The 12961-nt window shown below is 46.6% G+C and overlaps 1 protein-coding gene across 6 annotated transcripts in view; it reads left to right on the forward strand.

Annotated features, from left to right (window-relative positions):
- Positions 1-12961, forward strand: part of nbeal1 (neurobeachin-like 1) — a 503417-nt gene that overhangs the window by 403041 nt on the left and 87415 nt on the right. For 4 of the 6 annotated variants that reach the window (XR_011592710.1, XM_070876167.1, XM_070876168.1 and 1 more), the window contains 3 exons: positions 108-205; positions 5973-6089; positions 6635-6724. Coding sequence is in view for 5 of the 6 variants with exons in the window: in XM_070876167.1 (XP_070732268.1) it covers positions 108-205; positions 5973-6089; positions 6635-6724 (305 nt within the window). In the remaining variant the exon portion in view is untranslated. Of the gene's footprint in view, positions 1-107; positions 206-5972; positions 6090-6634; positions 6725-10959; positions 11083-12593; positions 12765-12961 lie in introns of those variants that run through there. The other 2 variants (XM_070876171.1, XM_070876170.1) reach the window with 2 other exon arrangements.

Below are 12961 nucleotides of genomic sequence, written 5' to 3' on the forward strand. Positions count from 1 at the left end.
GCTGCCCTACTTGTGTTGTAATTTTTTGGGGTCAGATTGTTTCTTGTATGCATGGAATGAAGGGCTATAAATTAAATAGGCCCGTGTTTTATTGTGTTATGTTACAGGAGCCGTTGACCTGGATGCAATAGCGGATGAGAAAGAGCGAAAAGCACTGGAAGGGATGATCAGTAATTTTGGACAGACTCCCTGTCAGCTCCTCAAGGTACCATTTTAGCAGTTCCACAATGTTACAACATAGTGCTCTTAACGTAGGCAAACATCCCAAGACGCTTCACAGGAGTGAAATCAGTCAAAAATTTACACTGAACCAAAGAAGACGATATTAAGAGGGGGTGACTAAAAGTTTGGTTATAGAGGTAGATTTTAAGGAGGAGGGAGATAACAAGATAGCCGCTGAGGTGGCAGCTCCCTGCTAAACAACTCCCACCTTCTACCATTGGCAACTTTCCACCCTCAACCTCTCTTCACCCTCCCCCCCACTGTCTAAACTTCCCCTAGCCCTAATAGACCCTAATTGGGGGTCTTAAACATTTAAATCCTTACTCTAAACCCAACCCTGAGAATAGTTCGGGCCGACCTCAGACTTCCCAACACACCACCCATCAGCGACGGCAACCGGGCCACCCGCGGCGACAACCGGGCCTCCTGCGATGGCGACCTGGACCTGGCTATCTTGCCTCCACCGCCCCCCCTCCTCCCCCAGCAGCGATCGGAATACCTCCAGCGGCAGCAGATGGGCCTCTCCTCCATGACGGAGTCTGGGCCTCCTCGATGATGGCTGCACCTCCTGCGGCGATAGGCGACCTCCTCTTCAATGGCAACCGGGGTCCTCCTCTCCTGCAATGGCGGCTGGCCTCCTCCCCCCCCCCTTCAGCGACAACTGGAGCTCTCCTTCCCCACTGATGACCTGGCCTCTTCTCTGCCTCCAGCACGTGGTGAGTACCATGGCTGTGACCCCCCCCTGCCCTCCCACTCTGAACCCAATGGGCCACTGACCCAATGCCTGTCCCCAACCAAGCCTCGGGCCACCTACCATCAAAGGCGCTACCCAGCGCCGAGCTTGTGGCCAACATCTCGCTGTAGGCAACTAGGCCCATATAGCAGTGCCTGGTCTCCAGTCGTCTTGGGCCCCCTTGCCACTGGCTCAAGACCTTGCTCAGCTAAGCCCGTGTGGTAGTCGGTGTACAACGACCACCCCACGTTAAAAGAACTCACGCACAGGCATCTTCCACTCCCCTAACATGAAATTCAAGACCTGGAACATCAGGACCCTCATGGACAACTCCAACAGCGACAGCCAGAACGCCGCACTACCATAGTTGCCCGGGAGCTTAGACATTTTGATATCAACATCGCCGCCCTAAGTGAGACCCGGCGGGCAGGGGAAGGCCAGCTCAAGGAACAAGGTGGAGGTTATATCTTCTGGAAAGGGAAATGAGAGGAAGAACGCCACCTCAACGGAGTTGGCTTCTCCATCAAAAACTAGCTGGTCGACCGCCTCAAAGACTCCCCCTGCGGGGCTAACGAACGCCTCATGACTCTTTGTCTTATCCTATCCCGGAACCAGTGCGCCACAGTCATCAGTGCGTACGCCCCAACACTCAATGCAACAGATGAGGCCAAAGAGGGTTTTTACTCCAACCTCTCAAAATCGCTGTCCCGTGTCCCTACGGATGGCAAACTGATCCTCCTCACTGACTTCAACGCCAGAGCCGGCAAGGACACAGACTTCTGGGGAGGTGTGATTAGCAGAGAGGGGGTAGGGAAAGCCAAGTCCAGCGGTACCCTACTCCTGACAAAATTTCTAGATTATGAACTTGTCATCACCAACATCTTGTTCCACCAGAGGGACAAATACAAGGTATCATGGCAACACCCTCGCTCCAAACACTGGCACCTACTCGACTATGTCACCGTCCGAGCCAGGGACCGCAAGGATGTGAGCATCACCCACGCCATGACTGCTGGACGGACCATCGCCGAATCCAATCCATCATTGACATCAACATTGCCCCAAAGCGGAGGGGACAGCAGAAGCAGTGCCGCAAAAAAGTCAATGCTGGGGCACTTAAAGACCCAGCTAAGAGAGCCCTTTACAGTCAGCGCCTCACAGCTAACCTGGCGTGCCTTGATGACTCCGAGACGCAGAATGCCCACAGCGCTAGGTCTGCCCTCCAGGCCTCCATAACCAGTGCCTGCAAAGAGACGCTCGGTCACTCAACCAGGAAACACCAGGACTGGTTTGATGAGAGTGATCAGGAGATCCAAGAGCTAATAAATCGCAAGCGCAGGGCATTTCTGAGCCTTATACAACAACCCAACTCGGGAGCAGCAAAGCAGCATTACAGACGGCTCAAGGCTGAGGTCCAACAAAAAACCCGGGACCTAAAGGACAGGTGGTGGAGGGAGAAAGCACAGGAGATACAGCAGCTGGCCGACAGCCATGATGTGCGAGGATTCTTCATCGGAGTCAAGGCCACCTACGGTCCAAACTACCAAGGCCCAACCCCACTGCTGGCCAAGAACGGGGAAACACTCATCAAGGACACCGAGGCAGTCAGAGCCCGCTGGAAGGAGGACTTCGAAGATCTCCTCAATCAAGACTCTGCCTTTGAATCTAGTGTTCTCAACTCCATCCCACAGCATGCTACCCGCCACCACCTCAGTGAGACCCCAACCCCGCACGAAGTAGAAAAAGCCATAAGACAGCTTAAAAACAACAAGGCTACGGGTGCGGATGGAGTCTCTGCTGAGACACTGAAGTGAGGCACTGTGGCGCGAATACATGACCTCATCTCTCTCATCTGGAGGGAAGAGAGCATGCCGGGAGATCTGAGATGCAGATATCTTTGAAAAAGGGGACAAGTCCGACTGAGGCAACTACAGAGGAATCTCCCTGCTATCAGCCACTGGGAAAGTCGTCGCTAGAGTCCTCCTCAACTGTCTTCTCACAGTGGCCGAGGAGCTCCTCCCGGAGTCACAATGCAGATTTCATCCCCTACGGGGCACAACTTTTGCAATGCAACAGTTGCATAAAAAATGCAGGGAACAGCGCCAGCCCTTATACATGGCCTCTTTCGATTTTACAAAGGCTTTTGTCACTGTCAACCGCGAGGGTCTATGGAGCGTCCTCATCCGTTTCGGATGCCCCCAAAAGTTTGTCGCCATCCTACGCCTGCTCCGCAACGACATGCAGGCCGTGATCCTTACCAACGGATTCATCATAGACCCAATCCACGTCCGGACCGGGGTCAAACAGGGCTTGCATCATCGCCCCAACCCTCTTCTCAATCTTCCTCGTTGCCATGCTCCACCTCACAGTCAACAAGCTCCCCGCTGGAGTGGAACTAAACTACAGAATCAGTGGGAACCTGTTCAACCTTCGCCGTCTCCAGGCCAAATCCAAGACCACCCAACCTCTCGTCGAGCTACAGTACGCGGACGACGCCTGTGTCTGCGCACATACAGAGGCTGAACTCCAGGACATAGTCGACATATTTACTGAGGCGTACGAAAGCATGGGCTTTGCGCTAAACATCCAAAAGGCAAAGGTCTTCCACCAGCCTGTCCTTGCCGCACAGCACTGCTTCGCCCGCCCCCCCCCCCAATCATCAAGATCCATGGCGCAGTCCTGGACAACGTGGACCACTTCCCATTCCTCGAGCCTTTTATCAACAAGAGCAGGCATTGACGACGAGATTCAACACCACCACTGACGTGGTGGCGGGTAGCATGCTGCGGGATGGAGCCTTCGGCAGCCTTCGGAAAAATGTGTTTGAAGACTAGGCCTTCAAAACTGCCATCAAGCTCATGGTCTACAGGCCCTCCTGTATGGCTCAGAGACATGGACCATGTACAGTAGACACCTCATGTCGCTGGAGAAATTACCACCAACGATGTCTCCGCAAGATCCTACAAATCCCCTGGGAGGACAGACGTACCAACATTAGCGTCCTCGACCAGGCCAACATCCCAGCACTGAAGTACTGACCACACTTGATCAGCTCCGGTGGGCAAGCCACATAGTTCGCATGCAGACACGAGACTCCCAAAGCAAGCGCTCTACTCAGAACTCCTTCATGGCAAACGAGCCAAAGGTGGGCAGTGGAAACATTACAAGGATGCCGTCAAAGCTTCCCTGATAAAGTGCAACATCCTGGCCAAAGACCGCCCCAAGTGGAGGAAGCGCATCCGGGAGGGTGCTGAGCACCTCGAGTCTCATCGCCGAGAGCATGAAGAAATCGAACGCAGGCAGCGGAAAGAGCGTGCGGCAAACCTGTCCCACCCACCCCCTCCCTCAATGACTATCTGTCCCACCTGTGACAGAGTCTGTGGTTCTCGTATTGGACTGTTCAGCCACCTAAGAACTTACTTTTAGAGTGGAAGCAAGTCTTCCTTGATTCTGCCTATGATGATGATGAAGGAGGAGGGAGAAGCAGAGAGGTTTAGGGAGTTAATGCCACAGCTTAGGGCCTATACACCTGAAAGCACGGGCGCTAATGATGGAGCTGAAGGAAATTGGGAATGCACAAGAGGCTAGTGTTTGATGAATGCTGAGTTCATGGAGGATTGTAAGGCTGGAGGAGCTTATAGAGATAGGGAGCCGCAAGGCCATGGAGAGATTAGAACATAAGGATGAGAATTATAAAATGGAGGCATTGCTGGACAATGCAGGTCAGCAAGCACAGAGCTAATGGGCGAGTGGGTTAGGATACGGGGCAGCAGAGTTTTGGAGGAGCTCAACTTTATGGAGGGTGGAAGATGGGAGACCGGCCATGAGAGCATTGGAATAGTCAAGTCCAGAGGTAACAAAAGCATAGGTGAGAATTTCTGCAGCACATAAGCTGAGGCAGAGTGGAGAGTATATAGTATCAGAAATGCAACTTGGGGTCAAATACAATCCAGAGTTTGCAAATAGTCTGGTTCAGCCTGAGACAGTGGCCAGGGAGGGGGATGGAATTACTGGCAAGGGAACGGAGTTTGTGGCATAGGTCGATTGCAATGACTTTGTTCTTGCCAATGTTTAATTGGAGGAAATAGCGGCTCACCCAGGTTTGGATGTTGAACAAGCAATCTGACAACACACAGGCAGTTGAGGGGCGAGAGATGTAGGTGGTGATGAGGTAGAGTTGGGTGCCATTAGTGTACATGTGGAACCTGACATCATGTCTTTGAATGATGTCATCAAAGCAGCATGTCAATGATAAATAAGAGAGGGACCAAAGATCGATTGCTTTTTTGGAAAATGATATGATACTTTAAAGCAAGCTTTCACCTGGCAGCAAGTTTTGATCTGAGGCCATAACCATATTTTTGTTATGCCTCCAGTTCACTTCCTTCCTTATTATCCTTTACTAAATCTTCACTGTCTTCCTATCGCCACATGTAAAAGATCACAAGATAGCAGACTTATCTTGTGGTCTTTTAGATGCTGTAATAAGGATCGGGGGTTTATTTTAAGCAGGAGTGAGATAGAATGGCTATCTATATTCAACCAAGTATTTTGGAGTCCATCTACAGGTGGTCTTTGCTTTTAATACCAATTCTTTAACTTGGGCGGGGGGTGGGGGTTGAAATCGAAGAGTTTCCATAGATTTTTCATCAACAGCGTATATGTTTTAGAAACTAAAAAAAATCAAAATCTGTAATGTCATTTGAAATAAGAACAATCAGAGACAGCCAACACATTGTTTAAGTTCACCACCATGTTACAATTAACGTTAAGTTGACAACAAGAAAAAATAGCTGCATCAGAGATCCGAAACTGTTGGTGCTGTTTTCTATTTATGAAATATCATTCTTGTGATCCGAATATAACAGAAACACTTCCTTCAGGTTAAAAAACTGAGGAAAATAATTAGAATGTGTTGAGGTCCTGTTAGTCCTGTAATACTGCTTTGGGAGCAGACATGTTCAGTCAGATCTGCTGACCATTAACTGACTTGCTCTCTGCCAAATACCTGTATTAGGAACCACACCCATGCAGGTTATCTGCTGATGAAGCTATGAAGCGACAGGCTAAGATGGATAACTGCCCCCTGAATGTCTTCCAGCACCTGACTGAGCTAAAATCATTCTTTGTGGAGGTAAAGGTTGGAAGATTTACTACTTGTCTGGTGGTATCTGCAGTTTATTTCGATTTTGGTGTTTTATTTTTGATTTTGAGCTGTGGTTTTGTTAGTGATGCATAAAAGCAGGCTTGTGTTATTTCATGATGGCGCTCACAAAAATACTTTTTATGCAATGTTGATGATCAGAATTTAATATAATTTGTATGTACAACTTGTAGAAATTGAAATTCTCTGAATGGGAAATTACCAACCATAGAAAAACCTGGAAATTGTACCATGATATTTAACCCATTCATGTCAAATTCCTCTGTCACTTCAACAGAGATGCCTGTTGGTGAACTATTAACATATCTAACCGATGAATTTGGTACAAATTCAGAGTGTTTATAAAGTAATAATGGACAGCATAGATCAGGCTATGATTTTTGACCTCTCCAATATTGTTTGTCCCTGTGCATTTTTTTTTTTAGAAGTGTCCCGAAGTAGTCACTTGTTAATTAACTGCTCAGTGAGGAAACAATGGGTTTGATGGATTTTGAGTGCCTTTTATTTCTCGGCAGGGGATCAGTGACAACATTCCTATAGTGAAAGCAGTGGTGCCCAAAAACCAGGCTCGTTCCTTCATGTCTCAGGGAAGCCCTGATACCCTGGTAAGTATGTTGCCACACCCCTCAGAAGCACAATCTCACAATTAAGAACTGGACCTGAATAACATCAGAAGACTGAGCTGTGAGGAAAGACTGGAGAAACTTGGGCTCTTTGGGTGCTCAAGACCGGCCACATCGAGGTAGACAAGAGGGTGATCAGCATAGAACATAAGAATTAGGAGCAGGAGTAGGCCATTCGGCCCCTCGAGCCTGCTCCGCCATTGAATAAGATCATGGCTGATCTTCTACCTCAATTCTATTTTCCTGCACTGTCTCCATTTCCCTTGGTTCCCTTAATAGTCAAAAATCCATCGATCTCCATCTTGAATATTCTCAAAGACTGAGCCTCGACAACCCTCTGGGGTAGAGAATTCCAAAGATTCACCACCCTCTGAGTGAAGAAGTTGCTCCTCATCTCAGTCCTAAATAGCCAACCCCTTATTCTGAGACTGTGACCCCTGGTTCTAGACTCCCCAGCCGGGGGAAACATCCTCCCTGTATCTACCCTGTCAAGCCCTGTAAGAATTTTGTATGTTTCAATGAGATCACCTCTCATTCTTCTAAACTCTAGAGAATATAGGCCTAGTCTACTCAATCTCTCCTCATAGGACAATCCCCTCATCCCAGGAATCAGTCTGGTGAACCTTCGTTGCACTCCCTCTATGGTAAGTATATCCTTCCTTGGGTAAGGAGACAAAAACTGTGTACACTACTCCAGGTATGGTCTCACCAGGACCCTATATAATTGCAATCAGATGTCTTTACTCTTATACTCAAATCCTCTTGTAATAAAGGCCAACATACCATTTGATTTTGTAATTGCTTGCTGTACTTGCATGTTAACTTTCAGTGATTTGTGTATAAGGACACCCAGGTCTATCTGAACACCAACATTTCCCAATCTCTCACTATTTAAAAAAAAAAGTACTCAGTTTTTCTATTTTTCCTACCAAAGTGGATAACTTCACATTTCTCTACATTACATTACATTTGCCATGTTCTTGCCCATTCACTTAGCCTGTCTATATCCCCTTGAAGCCTCTTTGCATCCTCCTCACAATTTACATTCCCACCTAGCTTTGTATCATCAGCAAACTTGGATATCCTCGGGACCGAGTCAGTTCTGGTTTTTGGGTTTTTCGGGATTTCAGACAAGAAAATCAATAGTCTAAAATCCAGAATCCTCGACTGAATCCCTGTCGGATTTTGGGTTTTGCCTCAAAAATGTCCGGTTTTCGGACAATAATTTCGGACGACTCCATCAGCTATGCGCAAAATGTCCGTTTTTTGGACCAATTCTGGTTTTCAGAGTTCCGGATTCGAGACGTTGCACCTGTATTACATTTGATTCTCTCATCCAAATCATTGATATAGATTGTGAATAGCTGGGGCTTAAGCACTGATCCTTGCGGCACTCCACTAGTTACAGCCTACCAACCCGAAAATGGCCCGTTTATTCCTACTCTCTGAAAATGCGAATCCAGGACATTACTTAAATTAAACTGTCGTAGTGAGACAAGGCGTTGCAAACTGGTACAAGGTACATTTACGACTGATGCCAGGAAGAACTTCTTTGCACAGTGATCCAGGTAGGGTGGTGGAAGTCTTATTGAAGAAACAATTGGTTGCTACAATGAGATTCTTTCTAGATTGATGATCCAGAATGGGCCAAATGGCCTTCCTTACCTATAGTATTTGTGGTAAGTATAAAGCAACTTTCAAAATCACACTTCGATTTTCTTTGTTTGAAAGCCTTGAAATCTTGCAAGCAGTGGTGACTATCTAAAGGAATCTGATTGCATAAATAACAACTTGCATTTATATAGCAACTTTAGCGCAGTAAAACTTCCCAAGGCACTTGGATGTGTTACGATATAAAATTTGACAACGAGCCACGGAAAGGGATTCGGGCAGATGACCAAAATCATGGTCAAAGAGGTAGGGTTTAAGGAGCAGCTTCAAGGAGGTTAGAGAGGCCGAGAGGTTTAGGGAGGGAATTCCAGAGCTTGGGACAGCTGAAGGCATGGCTGCCATTGGTGGAGATTTGAAAATCAGGCCTGCCCAAAGGTGGAACACTCACCTCTGCTATCTAGGGTTCAATCCAAACCTGAACTGAGAGGAGAAAGTTCCTTTCAATTCCCTTCATCCTCCTCACTGCACCCTTCAGTGCCACTCCTACTTCACCTGCTGCTGCCAAAGATGGAGCGATGTTGAGAGTGGGAACTCTCGAGAAAGTTTTGCGAGATCTGGCATGTCTTATCGCAAGAATTCCTGCCCCACATCAGTGTTTCATCCCAGATCCTTGAGGTAAGAGTAGTTATGAGAGGAGAAGTAGTTCATTGGGGTTGGGGGGGGGGTGATAAATTATGCCATAGTGAACTGAGGGGGGCAAGAAGAGTGCCAAGCTGAATTGAAGGGGGGGGAGGAGAAGAAGAGAGAGCTGGGGGGTGGGGGGGCCAGCGGAGAGAGAAGAAGAGAGAGCTTGGGGGTGGGGGAGAAGAAGAGAGAGCTTGGGGGGTGGGGGGAGAAGAGAGAGCTTGGAGAGGGGGGAGGGGGAAAAGAGAGAGCCTGGAAGGAGGAGAGAGGGAACTTGGAGAAAATAGATCACATTCTTCCTATCCCCTGGTGCGTGCAAGCTCGGTGCATGTGTTACAAGGGACACCGTTGGGGTGGATGAAATCCCGAAGTCACGACACTGTCACTATTCACTTCATACCCAATAAACATGTTAACAATCCGCACACAATGCCCCATCTATTGAGGGGTTGTGGGGCGGGAGGGGGGGGTGGGTGTAAGATCTTATGCTTGGGTAAGGGTCTTCAGCTAGCAGAGGAATTGCTGGGATAAGGGTTTTCAGCTGGAGGAGGGATGCACTTGCGCTGGGGTAAGGGACTTCAGCTGTGGGAGGTAGCACACGTGCTAGGTTAAGGATTTTCAGCTGGCGGAGGGATGCACTTGCACTGGGGTAAGGGACTTCAGCTGTGGGAGGCAGCACACGTGCTAGGTTAAGGATTTTCAGATGGCGGAGGGATGCACTTGTGCTGGGGTAAGGGACTTCGGCTGGAACTTGGTGGCTTTTGGTGAGATCTATCCTCTGTGGCTGCTGAAGTCAAAATGGATCGAATTACAAATTGGAAATTCACTCAGAACTTGGGCTAGGTGGTTCCAGTTGCACATTCCAGAGGAACTTCAGGGTGTGGCTTTTCCTCCAAGGAGACCAATCAGAGAAACAGCTGCATTTCAGTTAGTACAAATAGACGCATCCTTTTCTTTACCACACCATTGGTGGCCGTGCCGTCAGCTGCCTAGGCCCTAAGATCTGGAATTACCTCCTTAAATTTTGCCGCCTCTCTACCCCTCGCTCCTCCTTTAAGAAGCTTGTTAAAACTTACCTCCTTTCCTGTTCTAATATCTCCTTATATGACTCTTTATCAAATTTTGTCTGATTACTGTAAGAAACCTTACCTTTAGACCTCTTTTATTTGTTCAGTCACCATAGACGGTCCCTCGAACGAGGATGACTTGCTTCCACATGAGTTCAAAGATGTTTCAATAAAGGACCCGGTATTCTAGTCCTGCACTCCAGTTGAAGGGGTGGAAGATTCCTGTGCGTGGATTTTTTAAACATGTGGTGACCGTTGCACATCAACCACCACACGGGCTTGACAGAGCTCGGCCTTTATCCAATGGCAAAGATTAACCAGGACGACTGGAGCTCTGCTGCACGGACCTAGAGCGCACACATATCGTAGTGTGGGCTGACCTGTGCTGCCCCTGGGCCCTCGACTCTTCTGGGCCCCGTACCCTCATTTACCGCTCCTCCGCCACAAACATTCGCCGCACCTCCACCATGATCTCTCGCCGCTCGTCCGCCACAAAACACTCGCCGTACCTTCACCACGATCTCCCTCCACACTAAACGTTAGTGCTGACACCAGTGGTTACAGTAATAGTTTCATGCGAGAAGTAAAAACAAAGATCAATACACGCAAGTATCTAAGCAGTAATTAACAAAATGGAGCAAGAAATTATATTACCAAGTCTGAATTGGGTAGGGCCTGTAACTTATGGATGCCTGTTGCTTGTCCCTGTCTACGATTGTCTTTGCCTGTTGAATGTCTCCACGCTAACAAAAGCCTAAAGCACGTACTTGTCCAGATGCAGACAGTTCCTTGTAACCGTACTCTAGCACTCTGTTTCAATTCTAACCCCAACACAATGGGTTCCTGTTCTTGCAGCTCATGACTCACTATCTGGGCTTTGAAGACAACAACAGTTCAAACTGTTTCGAATTCATGAAAAGTGAAGAAACTATGAAAGAGGAGAATAAAACTATAGGCTAACAAAAATACTAAACTGCAACCTAGCAAAGCTTAATACTGAAAGGTAACAAAAGGAATTATATTCTAACAATTCGCTGTGTGAAGCGCCTTGGAATGTTTTACTATGTTAAAGGCGCTATATAAATGCAAGTTGTTATAGGGATTCAAAATTCTACAACGGCAGTACGCCTCCTAGATCTCCAAGAAATATGTGCACCAGAGGCCACGAAGAGGAAGATTTCGAAGAATTGTGTATAATTTTGTGTCCGGTGCACCTCTTTCCCTCTTTCTCCACCCCACACCCACCCTCCACAGTCTACAGTGTTGAACTGGCTTCAATCTGGTACAAATCCAACAATAATAATCACTGCAGTAATTCTCCAGCCGTTACGTGAAATGAAAATGTCACACTGTTTCAGTAAGAAATAACCCTCTGACATTGCGGTACATCGTTGGGGCGGAGCGTGATAGCTTTTCCCTGCATGTAATTATGTTGTGTACCTGAACTGGGAGTGTTTGACAGTGAAGATGGTTTTGATTGCCAGGTACTCGTCTCTCATTGTGATAAACAAAAAATAGATTTTTGTCTGTTGAATCTTTAACGTGTACTTTTTTTATTTCTGGAAACCGCTGTTAGGGGCTAAAACACAAGGTCACGCAAGTTATTTCTCAAAGGAAAAGCCAAACAAACTGACTGATAGGCTTTACAAAATGTGGAGTGTTGGAAAGCACAATAACTAGTCTAAGATGTTGATTGGATTAATTGTCCACAAATTTCACCTTATATGGCAAAAATTATATGCCATTATCGAAGACTGGCTCTAAGTTTAATATTAATGAGGAGAACTGCAGCCTTTTATTTCAGTATTTTATTTCTGTGTAAAGCTTGTGCTGAGAGAGTGATAGTTTTAAACTGTCTAATCAATGGAAAAGTTCCATGTTTAAGGTTGTGCCAGCCAGCAGAGAAGCTAGATCTGTTTTGAAACTGTAGCATAAGAAGTGATCTTATTTAAATTCCATATGTAGAGGGAAAGTGCGTGGTATTTTTATTACTTTATATATTGTAGAGGATAGCATGATTCGTTGTTTTATCCGGTATATTCTTTTTTAACCTATTCTATTTAAATTAACTCTGTTGATTCATAGCTCGAGTCTTGGTCTGTTAGAGGGTGTATGGTTTGGTCTGCTTTTCAAAGAGAATCACATGGCGACACAATACATTCCAGCAACTGGTGCACAGAGCAGGGTTCTCTATTGTGATCTCTAGGTCTCTCTATCATTTAATTAGATATTAGGCAGAGAAAGGTATGTTCAAGTAAAACCCCCAAAATGTAAAACTCACCATAGTCTTGCATGTTCCCCCAAAAGGTTAATGGAAACTATAAGGATACAATTTCTATAACTCGCATGAAATGTTCACCAGCAGTAAATCACTGCAACAGTACACTTTGGTATATTCTAGACATACTAACAATGCAATGACAGAATATAGACAAATGATACCAGTGTAAGAATAGAACTGATTCCAATGTTATTGGAACACCATGTAGAAATTGTCTGCCTCCTGTGGAATGTCCAATCACACACAACTTAACGTGGCTTCATTGAGGGGTGTCACCAACTGCTAAGTGTGCAACTTCGAACAGATGTAGCTCTGTGTATGCTCTTCAACATCAGTCAAAATGTTTGCCATTTCTTCATAAGGTATATAACCAGGTTTCTTCATAAGGTATATAACCAGGTAAAAGGGTAAATAATGCTCAAAACAAGGGTCTGAACCAGATATAGAAACATTTTATTATTTCTTTGTGTGGTTTTTGTAAAGACTGATGCAGTAATGGACAGGTTTCACTGGATGTATCTGAATGCCGATAGTGTGTTATTACACTGGTAGGGTATGGTATAGATTTCTAAGTGC

This window comes from Pristiophorus japonicus, chromosome 3 (genome assembly GCF_044704955.1).
Source record: "Pristiophorus japonicus isolate sPriJap1 chromosome 3, sPriJap1.hap1, whole genome shotgun sequence".
In the NCBI taxonomy this organism is placed as follows: Eukaryota; Metazoa; Chordata; class Chondrichthyes; family Pristiophoridae; genus Pristiophorus; species Pristiophorus japonicus.